Source organism: Physeter macrocephalus, chromosome 11 (genome assembly GCF_002837175.3).
Source record: "Physeter macrocephalus isolate SW-GA chromosome 11, ASM283717v5, whole genome shotgun sequence".
NCBI lineage: Eukaryota > Metazoa > Chordata > Mammalia > Artiodactyla > Physeteridae > Physeter > Physeter macrocephalus.
The window spans coordinates 65,142,255-65,156,990 of record NC_041224.1 but is presented as its reverse complement, the minus strand read 5'-3'; the positions used below and the strand labels follow the sequence as shown (position 1 = coordinate 65,156,990).

At 38.9% G+C, this 14,736-nt stretch overlaps 1 protein-coding gene across 1 annotated transcript in view; it reads right to left on the bottom strand.

The window, feature by feature from the left end:
- The window catches only part of REC114 (REC114 meiotic recombination protein), a 96,431-nt gene that overhangs the window by 8,562 nt on the left and 73,133 nt on the right, over window positions 1-14,736 (bottom strand). The window contains exons 3-4 of the mRNA XM_024128728.2: window positions 12,026-12,109; window positions 5,951-6,163 (exon numbers count right to left, since the gene is read on the bottom strand). Coding sequence (XP_023984496.1) covers window positions 5,951-6,163; window positions 12,026-12,109 — 297 coding nt within the window. The remainder of the gene's footprint in view (window positions 1-5,950; window positions 6,164-12,025; window positions 12,110-14,736) is intronic.

Genomic DNA, 14,736 nt, shown 5'->3' with positions numbered 1-14,736 from the left:
TTGATTTGAGTCTTCTCCCTTTTTTTCTTGATGAGTCTGGCTAATGGTTTATCAATTTTGTTTCTCTTCTGAAAGAACCAGCTTTTAGTTTTACTGATCTTTGCTACTGTTTTCTTTGTTCCTATTTCATTTATTTCTTCTCTGATCTTTCCGATTTCTTTCCTTCTGCTAACTGTGGGTTTTGTTTATTCTTCTTTTTCTAGTTCCTTTAGGTGTAAGGTTAGATTGTTTACTTGAGATTTTTCTTGTTTCTTGAGGTAGGCTTGTATAGCTATAAACTTCCCTCTTAGGACTGCTTTTGCTGCATCCCATAGGTTTTGGATTGTTGTGTTTTCATTGTCATTTGTCCCTAGGTATTTTTTGATTTCCCCTTTGATTTTTTCAGTGATCTCTTGGTTATTTAGTAATGTATTGTTTAGCCTCTATGTGTTTGTGTTTTTTACGTTTTTTTCCCTTTAATTCATTTCTAATCTCATAGCGTTGTGGTCAGAAAAGATGCTTGATATGATTTCAGTTTTCTTAAATGTACTGAGGCTTGATTTGTGACCCAAGATGTGATCTATCCTGGAGAATGTTCCATGCGCACTTGAGAAGAAAGTGTCATCTGCTATTTTCGGATGGAATGTCCTATAAATATCAAATCTATCTGGTCTGTTGTGTCATTTAAAGCTTCTGTTTCCTTATTTATTTTCATTTTGGAGATCTGTCCATTGGTGTAAGTGAGGTGTTAAAGTCCCCCACTATTATTCTCCTTTTAATCTGTTGTTGGATTCTGTATGCTGGTATTTTGTTGAGGATTTTTGCATATCTATTCATCAGTGATATTGGTCTGTAATTTTCTTTTCTTGTAGTATCTTTGTCTGGTTTTGGTATCAGGGTGATGGTGGCCTCAAAAAATGAGTTTGGGAGTGTTCCTTCCTCCACAATTTTTTGGAAGAGTTTGAGAAGGATGGGTGTTAGCTCTTTTCTAAATGTTTGATAGAATTCACCTGTGAAGCCATCTGGTCCTGGACTTTTGTTTGTTGGAAGATTTTTAATCACATTTTCAATTTCATTACTTGTGATTGGTCTGTTCATATTTTCTGTTTCTTCCTGGTTCAGTCTTGGAAGGTTATACCTGTCTAAGAATTTGTCCATTTCTTCCAGGCTGTCCATTTCAGTAGCATAGAGTTGCTTGTAATAGTGCCTTAGGATGCTTTTTATTTCTGTGGTGTCTTGTAACTTCTCCTTTTTCATTTCTAATTTTATTGATTTGAGTCCTCTCCCTCTTTTCTTGATGAGTCTGGCTAATGGTTTATCAATTTTGTTTCTCTTCTGAAAGTCCTGTGGTTCTTAATTGTTTTGGGGGTTTTGTAGGTCCTTTTCTTCTCTTGTGTTTCCCACTTAGAGAAGTTCCTTTAGCATTTGTTGTAGAGCTGGTTTGGTGGTGCTGAATTCTCTTAGCTTTTGCTTGTCTGTAAAGCTTTTGATTTCTGCATCGGATCTGAATGAGATCCTTGCCGCGTAGAGTAATCTTGGTGGTAGGTTCTTCCCTTTCAACCTTATGGGAGTTCCCTTGTATGTTGTCGTTTTTCCCTTGCTCATTTCAATAATTTTTCTTTGTCTTTAATTTTTGACAATTTGATTGATTACTATGTGTCTCGGCGTGTTTCTTCTTGGGTTTATCCTGTATGTTCATCTGGTACATAGCCCTCTGCCTTTTCATCTTGTCTGTCTTTCTGTGAATGTTGTTTTTGTTCCACACGCTGCAGGACTGTAGTTCTTCTTGCTTCTGCTGTTTGCCCTCTGGTGGATGAGGCTATCTAAGAGGCTTGATGGGAGGGACTGGTGGTGGGTAGAGCTGACTGTTGCTCTGGTGGTCAGAGCTCAGTAAAACTTTAATCCACTTGACTGCTGATGGGTGGGGCTGGGTTCCCTCTCTGTTGGTTGTTTGGCCTGAGGCAACCCAACACTAGAGCCTACCTGGGCTCTTTGCTGGGGCTAATGGCAGACTCTGGGAGGGCTCACAGCAAGGAGTACTTCCCAGAACTTCTGCTGCCAGTGTCCTTGTCCCCGTGGTGAGCCACAGCCACCCCCCGCCTCTGCAGGAGACTCTCCAACACTAGCAGGTAGGTCTGGTTCAGTCTCCCCTGGGGTCACTGCTCCTTCCCCTGGTTCCTGATGCGCACACTACTTTGTGTGTGCCCTCCGAGACTGGAGTCTCTGTTTCCCCCAGTCCTGTCAAAAGTCCTGCAATCAATTCCCACTAGGCTTCAAAGCCAGATTCTCTGGGGACTCTTCCTCCCGTTGCTGGATTCCCAGGCTGGGAAGCCTGAAGTGGGGCTCAGAACTTTCACTCCAGTGGGAGAGCTTCTGTGGTATAATTGTTTTCCACTTTGTGGGTTGCCCACCTGGTGGGTATTGGATTTGATTTTATTGCAGTTGCACCCCTCCTACCATCATCTTGTTGTGGCTTCTCCTTTGTCTCTGGATATAGGGTATCATTTTTGGTAGGTTCCAGCATTTTTTTATCAATGGTTGTTCAGCTGTTGTGATTCTGGTGTTCTCGTAAGAAGGGGTGAGAGCACGTCCTTCTCCACCATCTTGAGCTTGAATTATGGTTTTGATTTGCATTTCCCTGATGATGAGTGATGCTAAGCATCTTTCCATGTGTCTGTCGGCCATCCATATATCTTTGGAAAACCTGTTCAAGTTCTCTGCTCATTTTGTAATTATTTTTTTAATGTTGATTTGTATGAGTTCTTTGTGTATTTTTGAATATTAACCCCTTATCAGATGTATCGTTTGCAAATATCTTCTCCCATTCAGTAGGCAGCCTTTTTATTTTGTTTGTTAATAGTTTCCCTTGCTGTGCAACAGCTTTTTTACTTTGATGTCCCATTTATTTAGTTTTGCTTTTGTTTCCCTTGCTTGAGGAGATAGACCCATAAAAATATTGGTGGGACTGATGTCAAAGAGTGCACTGCCTGTGTTTTCTTCTAGGAGTTTTATGGTTTCAGGTCTTACATATAAGTATTTAATGCATGTTGATTTTATTTTTGTATATGGTTATGAATAAGTAGTCCAGTTTTCCCAGCACCATTTATTGAAGAGAAATTAAAAACAGAACTAGCGTATGATACAGCAATTCCACTCTGGGTATTTTTCCAAAGAAAACAAAAACACTAATTCAAAAAGATACATGCACCCCTATGTTCACTGCAGCATTATTCACAGTAGCCAGGATATGGAAGCAAACTAACCCTAAATGTGTATTGATAGATGAATGGACAAGGAGGATGTGGTACAAACACGCATACATACAAACGAATATTACTCAGCCATAAAAAAGAATGAAATCTTGTCATCTATGACAACATGGATGGACTCACAGGATATTATGCTGAAAGAAGTCAGAGAAAGACACTTTATGATTTCACTTACATGTGGAATCTAAAAAACGAACAAACAAAACAAACAGATTCATAGATACAGGGAACAAACAGATGGTAACCAGAGGAGATGGGGAAGGCGAACGAGTGAAATAGGTGAGGGAGATTAACGGGTACAAAAATAAATAAATAGAATCCATTCGTCTGTTTTGCACTTTGAAAAATTTGTTGTGATCTTTTTAATCTTTTTTGAGATTTCTTTTTGGCTGTGTTGGGTCTTTGTTGCTGTGCGCAGGCTTTCTCTGGTTGCAGCGAGCAGGGGCTACTCTTCGTTGCAGCGCGTGGGCCTCTCATTGCAGTGGCTTCCCTTGATGTGGAGCACAGGCTCTAGGCGCATGGGCTTCAGTAGTCGCATAATGCAGGCTCAGTAGTTGCGGCACATGGGCCCTAGAGCGTGCGGGCTTCAGTAGTTGAGGCATGTGGGGTCAGTAGTTATGGTGCGCAGGCTCCAGGGCGCGGAGGCTCAGTAGTTGTGGTGCACGGGCTTAGCTGCTCCGTGGCATGTGGCACCTGCATCGGCAGGTGTATTCTTAACCACTGTGCCACCAGGGAAGTCCCTATTTTGCACTTTGGGTCTTTCATCCATGCATGATTTTGTAGCATCATGTATTCATCACTTGAAAAATACTGGTTCGCTGGACTATACAGATCTCCTAAATGTTGAAACATTTTGTCACTTAATTATTTTTAAAATCACGTTCATTAGTAGTACCATCAGGAAGGTCTTCTGGGTTAGGAAGCTGTGAAGCTCAAGTGGCAGATACAAATTTTCCAGGATTCTAATTTTCACTTGAAAAGCTTATTTCATCATTATCGATAAATACTATCAGTTGTTTTCTTGAAAGGACAGGCTCACTTCATTCGAGAAAATGTCACCAAACACCCAAATCTGAATAACCAGAGTTTGTCAGTTGCTCAAGTAATACGGTGTTCCATGAAGAAAGAGGTGGTTCAGCACCCAATGCATTCATACAGGTGCTTTCCCAGGAGAAAGCCATCATGCTTCACAATACAGATGGTTTTGTTAGTTGGTTCTTACTTCAGTGACCAGTGAAAAACCTGACTGCGTACAGTTGGATGCCACTGCCTTGATCTGTGCTAAGGTGACAGCAAGTTTGCTCACAATGCTTTTGTCCCATTAACACAAATATCCATACAGCAAAAGGGCTGTATTATTACAGAAATAATGTGGACTTAGTGGACCCTGGAAAAGGTCTCAGGGAGGGGTCCGTGGATCATGCTTTGAGAACCACTGTTCTATAGTGACACTCATAATACACCTGGGACTCCCAGCTAATCTAATTTCTAGTATTACAGGTAGCTACAGTGAGACTCAACCTTGAATTAAAAAAAAAAAAAAAATCACTCAGTGTCTTCTTTGGAAAAAATGTCTATTCAGGTCCTCTGCCCACATTTTAATCAGATTGTTTGGTTTTTTTGATACTGAGTTGTATGAGTTCTTGTAATTTTGGATATTAACCCTTTATGGGATGTATCATTTGCAAATACCTTCTCCCATTCAATAGGTTGCCCTTTTGTTCTGGTGAGGATTTCCTTCACTGTGCAAAGCTTTTTTTTAGTTGGATGCAGTCCCATTTATTTATTTTTGCTTTTGTTGCCCTTGCCTGAGGTGCATGGAAAGATGCTCAACATCACTCATCATCAGGGAAATGCAAATCAAACCACAAGATATTACCTCACAACTGTCAGAATGGCTGTCATCAAAAAGACAAGAAATAATAAATGTCAGTGAGGATGTGGAGAAAAAGGAACTCATGCACAGCTGGTGGGAATGTAAATTGGTAGCTACTATGCAGAACAGTATGGTAGTTCCTCAAAAAATTAAAAATGGAACTACCATATGATCTAGTAATTCCACTCTGGGTATCTATCCGAAGAAAACAAAAACACTAATAAAAGATATATGCACCCGTGTTCAGTGCAGCATTAATTTACAGTAGCCAAGATACAGAAGCAACCTACGTGTACATCAATAAATGACTGGGTATGGTGTATATGTATACACACACACATACACACAACGTAATATACACAAATGAGGTATATATATACACTAAAATATGTGGAATCTAAAAAACAGCAAACGAACAAATGAAACAAACACTCATAAATACAGAGAACAAATGTGGTTGCAGAGTGGGGGGCGATGGGCAAACTAGGTGAAAGGGATTAAGAGGCACAAACTTCCAGTTATAAATGAGTCACAGGGATCTAATGTCAGCATAAGGAATATAGTCAATAATATTGTAATAACTTTGTATGGTGACAGATGGTAACTAGACTTACTGTGATCATTTTGTAAATGTATAAAACGATCAAATCACTATACACCTGAAACATACTATAAGTTAATTATACATCAATAAAAATAAGTCACTCAACATTAGATATCCTTAACTTACAAACCTGGTGGACTCAGCAAATTCCACTGTGATTTTGGCCCCCATAGAGCATTAACTTGTCAAGTTTCTTGTACAGCCACACACTCGCCTACTTACATCATGCTGTGGTGGGATGCTCCGCACACAGCCCTTCCTTTGGCTTTCACCTGTCCACAGTGGGCTAGGACTCAGCCTGAGCTCCTGGCTGATTCCGTCAGGCACCTGGACAGTGATGTACTGGGCCAGGTTCTGCACGCAGCTGCAGCAGTGTTCCAGCGCCTGCTCCTTTGAGCCTCCACTAAACTGCACCCGGAACATACGACTCTTGTTCTGTGTGACAAATCAAAAGATATCCTCAGTGAACCTCGTGTCCTATCACTTTACTTTTATTTACTGTGAGGTCTTCCCTTTGAAGGGGAAGAGGTATGAATAATGGAGTAGTTACCCTAGACTGTTGATGTGGGTATAGAAAAGCCGATAATTAGTTTTCTTCTCCCTTTTGGGAGCTGTTCCTCATACTAAATTCATTTCCCTCAAGGAACTGGCAGACATCAGCAAAAATGGAAAAGCCCATATCATAAAGACCAGGAAGGTCACTATACTGGTTGCAGTAAAAGATCAATGTTTTGTCTTACTTTGGAACAAAGGTTTCATACCATCTAATTCCTCACCTCAGGTGGAAAATCAGTGAAGCTAATAGTCCTGGCTCAACAAAATTTTCCAAACCTGAGTATATAAAAGAGCTAACCAGGTAGATGCCACATTAAACAAGCCAGTGAATTTGAAAAACAAAACTGGGGATCAGGGGACAGGCAAATGCTGAGAGCTAATGTATCTCATATTAATCTGTAGTGCCCTTTATCCTTAAAGGGGCCAGACTTAACGTACAAATCACACAGACAAATCAATCATGTTGCCTTTAATTTGCTGTATGAGTTACATCCCCTGACAAATCCGCAAATATAGGAGAGATGCAATTAAAATTTTTAAAAGTGGCAACTACATCAAATTTATTTAATTGTAAGTTTAAAAACAGAACTAAATTGTAACAATAACAACAATAAACCCATTATTTTAATAGAAGTAGTTTCCTTTTTCTAGTCTGATATCCTGCCTAGTTTTAGAGGACTCAGCTTACACAAAAGCCACCCCAAATGGGTGGTATGTATTGTGTACCTTTGTTGAATTTCTTCTGTGAAGAAATTCAGATGCTAACATAGTAACAGCATTTTTCATTCATTAAATACACAAGTCACACTGCTAACTGGAAAATGTTTCTAACCACAGTTAACAAAATCCTGAAAGTTACTGTAAGTGAAAATCCTTGATTTTCCTGTTCACAGTTTACCCTATTTAAATTTTTAGTTAAAGCCATCAAGCAAAGCCACATCTTTAGGATATAGAAAACTTGGCATGGCTAAGTAGTGGTTAAGGTATCATGTCTAGAAGAATAGACACCAATGCCCCTTTACTGCCTCTGTTGGGTTCTCTTCATTTTTTAATACATTTAATTTTTTTCCCCTGAGTATAAAAGTAATCCATTATCACTGCCTCCTCCAACAATGAAAAAATATGAATATTTTTCTTATGTGTATTAGTCATTTGTATTTTTTCTTTTGTGTATTGCCTATTCATTTCCTCAGCCATTTTTCTCTTGGATGAATAATCCCCAAATTATCAAGAGTCTCTGAAAGCTAACTTTCCTTAAGGAAGGGGAAAGAACTGATAAGAGAACTCTACATTCAGTTTTTGGTAATTCTATGACTCTTTTGTGAAACTGAGCTTTCTTGTTTACAATTAATTAGCTGTTTCCAGCTCACCCTAGTTTAGACTGTGCCTGGGGACAGCTATATGAAATATCTTTATATTAGCTATTTCCATGATGATTCTGTAATTATCTAACCTTTTGAGAAGTAATCACATAAAAAATTATGCCTCATAGCTAGATGAAAGCTATATGTAGAAACACAATTATTAAGTATATAAGTAGGGCAGAAATCTCAGACCACTTGTCTAGAGGTATTTATATACATATATATGTGAGTGTACATAAGAATGAGTTCGGACAGTTAAGGGTTTCTTTGAAATGTAGTTTCAAGAAATGACAGGGAAGGTTTTATGTCTGATACCTAACTGATGTTTTGCTCCATGTTTGCTTCTGTAAAATTCTCGGACAGAATTTGAGCTTATCATCAGAAACCAGAAATACCACTTCAATACATGTGGACCCAAGATAAAGCCAAGGTACATCAGGAAAAATCTGAAAATGAGTTATATCTTGATCCCACATCCTTAGTGTCACGGGGTACCACAATAGAAAACCTGCCACATGGTTAACAAAAAGGACTCCTAGGTTGAAAATCTTGATGAGATTTATTTTTATACCATAATTAAAAGAAAGAGCTCCTTGCTGTGAAATGAAAGTTTTTCAAGTATATACTAACGGCCATGAACTGTCCCAAATAAACAGTCTCCAGTGTCTATCATCTATGGAGATTAGCTCAAAATTATACACACACACACACACACACACACACACACACACACACACACACAGTTTTTCAAGTATATACTACCAGCCATGAACTGTCCCAAATAAACAGTCTCCAGTGTCTATCATCTATGGAGATTAGCTCAAAATTATACACACACACACACACACACACACACACACACACACACACACACAGTTTTTCAAGTATATACTACCAGCCATGAACTGTCCCAAATAAACAGTCTCCAGTGTCTATCATCTATGGAGATTAGCTCAAAATTACACACACACACACACACACACACACACACACACACACACACTGGCCACGCCACACGACTTGTGGACACACACACACTGGCCACGCCACACGACTTGTGGACACACACACACACTGGCTACGCCACACGACTTGTGGACACACACACACAGAGGCCACGCCACACGACTTGTGGTTAAACCCGGGCCCTTGGCAGTGAAAGCATGGAGTCCCAACCCCTGGACCACCAGGGAATTCCCCAAATTACTATATTTTAAGTTGTTCCCACCCTGCTTCAAAACACTTAATTTCAAGTTCTTACAACTAATAGAAAACTCCTTGAGGAAACAAGGGTAAGTGTTTGTCTCTGTACATTTATCTTCACGTACACACAAGAAATCTGGGAAGCACTGGGCCAATTAAATGCTGACTCACAAGTGTGAATGGCATCTCCATGCAGAGATCTTAAGCCGCAGGCTCTATAGCTAATGTTACAGGGTATATAGCACGCAGGAAGATGCAGGGCCCAGTTAGCACGATGTAGGAAGACAGCCAAGGAGACATGAAAATCCTCACAAACATAGGCATGTTTTCCTGCTGGTTTTAGAGTCATCACCCAGATCTATAAGAAATTTCCCATCACTACTAGGAGCCCAACCGGAGCAGTTTTCCCCACCACTAGAAGTGAATTCCTCTATTTAGAAATTGGGATTGGGGGTATATGGGAAAAGGACTTCACCAGAGAAGGGACAAACAGTTTCTTTGATCCTTTGCTTTGAAACAGAGGTGATACTCAAGGCTGAAGCTAGACAAAACCATGAAAAAATTCTTCAGTGAGTTACTGGAGGTGAGGACAGTGGTTTAGGGTTACTCCTTTGAACCAAAGTCTCTTCAGATATGTTAGCCAATCAGCCAAGACCATTTTGATTACAATTACTGAAAAAAAGGAAGCCCACCTTACAAGTAGGCAGATCTTATACAATCTACTTATTTTGGCCAGAGAGAAAAGAAATGTAATCTTTATTGCCCCCTGAATTTAAGTTTTAAATTTCTGTCAAAGGAATGAAAGTTTTATTTCAAAATACTTCTATTTGTCAATTTAAACAAGAATGTTTCTTATGTAATACTTGGTTAACTAGAAGTTATCCAAGGCAAGAAGCACTAAAGTGTACCCTTTGCCAGGTAAGGCAAAAAGAAGAATCTGTTGGGATTTTAAAAAAATGAAACAAATCATGATCTTGATAGGTGTTAAAATTTAATTTGTAATCCTGATAAAAGTATTAGTAAATAAACTATATCTGAAAGACTATCTCCCTAACATGGTAAAAAATATCCAATCAACAGCCAGAAATATTCTTAATGTCTAAACACTGGTTCCCATTCAAGTCAGTAAGATGTCAAGGATGGCTGTATAATTGTCTAATTACAGTGTTCTGTAAGGTCTAGATAATTCAGTAAGGTGAGAAAAGTAAGTACAAATTATGGGAAGTAAGTTACCATTGCTTGCAGATTATAAAATTACTTTCCTAGAAATTAAAAATTATCAGAGCTAATAAAAGTTTAGTAAGGAAGCTAAATTTAAAACAATTCAGAAAAAATCTAGTAATAGCAGCTAGATATATGTTTGGGATAAAGAATACCATTCATAATAAAAGGATCCTAAACTTAAATATTAAAAAAATCTGTATATGAAGTATATGATATATACACAAATATCACATATAAAATTACACAAAATACATGTTTTTTCTATATAATATCTATACATGCATTTTATATGTAATCTATATAAAGATTTTGAAGAGGAAAATTAGGCAAAAGCAGTAGACAGGTGATTCACAGAAGAAATACAGATGGCTAAGAAACACACAAAATATTCATTCCCGTTAGTTACCAAAGAAATGCAGATTAAACGAAGACGCTCATTTTTGCTTATCAAATTGGAAACGTTTTTTAAATTTAAATTATATCATCCTGTTGGGAGAGGATGTGGATAAATGAGCATTTTTACGTATCGTTAGTGCTGTAGAAACAGGGACAACCTATCTGGAAGGCACATTTACAAAATAAACATTCATACTTCTAGTACATTCATACTTCTAGTACTTCTATCTCAAGAACCCTGTAAATAAATCCTTATGAAAATCAAAACATTTTTACAGTAGTGAAAAATCAGGAATTACTTAACTGAGTCATAGTGCATCCAAACAGTAAAAATACTAGGTAGTCATGGAAAATCATGTTTTCAAAGACTTAAGAAATGACTTGGTATAATGTTCCAGATATAACGTTACATGAGGAAAGCAGAATGTAAAGCACTCTGTGTACCACAATCCCAAATTTATAAATTATCTATATGGCAGACACTGTTCATTTGCCATGAGCCAATCCACACCAGAGGCTGGAAAAGCCAAACACTCATTTACTAATCTTGGCAGATTGGGATGGCCACAGTACACTGTTCTGGTCCATGAGACAGAAGCAGACATCTGTCAGGGGTTGTGGGAGGTGGAGAGCCTTACAGAAAAGTTTATGCTTTGCTTATAAAAGGAATAGATGAAGCTGGTCTCCTGTGAATGGAAATATAACAGAGCTGTAGTAGCCATTTTGAACATGTGAGGGAGAGGCCAAGGGAATTACAAAGGTGTTGACCCCAGCAGGGTGGAGTTGCTAAGCCAATTGCTAGCTACTGCCTGCTTCTGGGTTTCATATATAGTCAAAAAAATAACCCATTTTGGGGGGCCATTATACGTGGATTTTCTGTCACATGCATCTGAACACTATCCTAATGGATACAATATATATGCCTAGTAAAAACTTCAAAATGTTAATTATTATTATTATTATATATATATATATTTTTGGCAGTACGCGGGCCTCTCCCTGTTGTGGCCTCTCCCGTTGCGGAGCACAGGCTCTGGACGCACAGGCCCAGCGGCCATGGCTCACGGGCCCAGCTGCTCCGCGGCATATGGGATCCTCCCGGACCGGGGCACAAACCCGTGTCCCCTGCATCGGCAGGCAGACTCTCAACCACTGCGCCACCAGGAAAGCCCAGCAGGGGGATTCTTAACCACTGCGCCACCAGGGAAGCCCAAAAGCACACCTTTTAAACATCTAAATAGCAAGACAAACGATGTAACTCCACCTCCTCCCATTTTGTGATGGGGGATGGAAAATGGTTGCATAGCTCTGTCAGACAGGTACTGACAGATCAATCAAAGCCCTGGCTCTTCAGCAACATCCTCTTACTAACAATGCTTCTGCCTCTTACTCCTTGTTTCATGTTTTGCTCACAATGCAAACTTTCCTTAAACGTGTTCTTCCCAGTACCATTTCACCTGCAAAGAGAAGCTCCTGCACCCACTCCCATACACACTTAGCAGATGAGAAGGGTATGATCAGTTGCTTCAAAACAGTTGGCCACAAAGGATCTTGCCTTTATCGTTGTTCCAAACAACAGACAATCCATGCGTCTTACAATCTTCAACCAGTTCTTGCTACCAATGAGTGAAAACCCTTCCTGAAACAAAATAATTAAACAAAATTAGCAACAGAAGCAAAAAGGGACATGAAGAATAGCTGTGGTGCAGCTGCTTCCTATTAGAAAGTTGTCTATTTATTTATTCTGTAACTAAGCACAACAGAAATGACTCAATATTACCAATTGCCAAAGATGACCCTTCCAGTGAGTCCCCGTGACCTTAGTGTTCTTCCTACATCACGATCTCAACATTAATAGTCTCAGCTTTTATTCCTTTTCTTAACCTTTTCATATTGAAAATCAATAAACTATTAAAGATAGTAAATGCCCATAGTCATATTTGCAATAAGATACATTTCTATGCCTCTAGGATTTGCCAAAATGTGAGTTTATAATCTCTGGAAGCCAAGAGTTTCCATTATACTAATTTATTAAGTTATCTGCCATATCCCCAACTATGTAGTGAGATTTCTCTTCATGAGAATCTTATTTTCAGATTCCTATGAATGGAAAACTTGAAGCAATTTGGTTTCAGATGCTGAATGCTTAGTTCTTCATTTCAATCTGAAAAAACAAAAAGGCAAAGAGGGCAGTAGAGGGCACACAAGTCTCAAAAGAGGGACAACTGCTGGATCCTAAAGGTGTAAAGATAAAGTTTTTCTGTAGTTTACTAATAAAGTAAATGGAGTGGACTGTCTAATGATTATGGCTACTTATAAGCTCAGTTACGTTGTCAGTAGATTTCCTCAGTTACGCAGCCCATTAAGTTAGAATGTGTTTACAATTTAGTAGAACTCATCCAGGGAACTGATAAACGGACAGTATCCAAAACCATGCAACTGCATCTGCCTTGTACTGTTAGTCCACCACAGCCAGGGGAGGCTGCTGGAGGGATGTGAGAAGTCTACAGCTCTTTAAAAAAGAAAAAGTTTTTTGAACTCTCACAAAATCTCTCTTCCTAGATCTCCATATGACAAAAGCTACAACTTCGGGGCTTCCCTGGTGGTGCAGTGGTTGAGGGTCCGCCTGCTGATGCAGGGGACACGGGTTCGTGCCCTGGTCTGGGAGGATCCCACATGCCACGGAGCGGCTGGGCCCGTGGGCCATGGCCGCTGGGCCTGCGCGTCCGGAGCCTGTGCTCCGCGGCGGGAGAGGCCACGGCAGTGAGAGGCCCGCGTACCACAAAAAAAAAAAAAAAAAAAAAGCTACAACTTCCAAAGAAATTTGTAGTCCAGGAAAACTGGGTTAATTCTTTCACATTTTTCAGAAACAAAAGGAAAAAAAAGAGTCCATTCTAAAATGTTGATTCTAAGAGTTTTATCATCAATAGGAGGTTTAATGAAAAAATAAATTAGGCAAACCATTTGTGATTTCTTCTTAAAACTCTCAGAATTAGCAAAAAGAAACATTTTCCTTATTACATCCCCAACATGTAGATTCTGTGGTTTAAAATGGCAGTATGTGGGGAAACTAGTGCACACACACACATTGCTAGTAGGAGTGCAAACTGGTACAACTCTTATGGAGGACAATATGGTGATAACAAAATTATGAATGCTTTTACTCTTTAACCCAGCAACCTCAATACGGGAGATTCACTTCACAGATCAACCTGCACACATATGAAGTGATGCATGGACAAGGTTAAGCATTTCTGTATCTTTAATGGTAAAAGACTGGAAACAAGTATACAACAACAGTGGACTGGTTAAATAAAATATGATACTCTATGCAATGGAATACTATACAACTGTAAAAAAAAACAGCTCTGTATCAGTGATGTCCAGTAGAAATTACAGTTTGAGCCACATATGTAATTTTAATAGTAGCCACATTTTAAAAGCAAAAAGAAATTGGTAAAATTTTACTGCTTAATATATCAAAAACATTATTATTTCAACATGCAAACATTGTAAAACATTATTAAGATAGTTTTTTTGTACTAAGTCTTTGAAGTCCAGTGCACGATTAACACTTATACCACATTTCAATTTAGATGCTGTATTTCAAATGGTTAAAGTGAAATGCAATCCTACCAAAACAACAGAGTTGAGTTTAATGGGAAAATATTTTACACTGCTTCCATTTATAAACCTAAATGTAAATTAAATAAAATTTAAAATTCTGTTTTTGGCTCCCAGACTTCAGACTATACTACAAAGCTACAGTAATCAAGATAGTATAGTACTGGCACAAAAATAGAAATATAGATCAATGGAACAGGATAGAAAGCCCAGAGATAAACCCATGCACCTATGGTCACCTTATTTTTGATAAAGGAGGCAAGAATATACAATGGAGAAAAGACAGCCTCTTCAATAAGTGGTGCTGGGAAAACTGGACAGCTACATGTAAAAGAATGCAAATGAAGCAACTGACAAAGGATTAATCTCCAAAATTTACAAGCAAGCAGCTCATGCAGCTCAATATCAAAACAACAAACAACCCAATCAAAAAACGGGCAGAAGACCTAAATAGATATTTCTCCAAAGAAGATATACAGATTGCCAACAAACACATGAAAGGATGCTCAACATCACTAATCATTAGAGAAATGCAAATCAAAACCACAATGAGGTATCACCTCACACCAGTGAGAATGGCCATCATCAAAAAATCTACAAACAATAAATGCTGGAGAGGGTGTGGAGGAAAGGGAACACTCC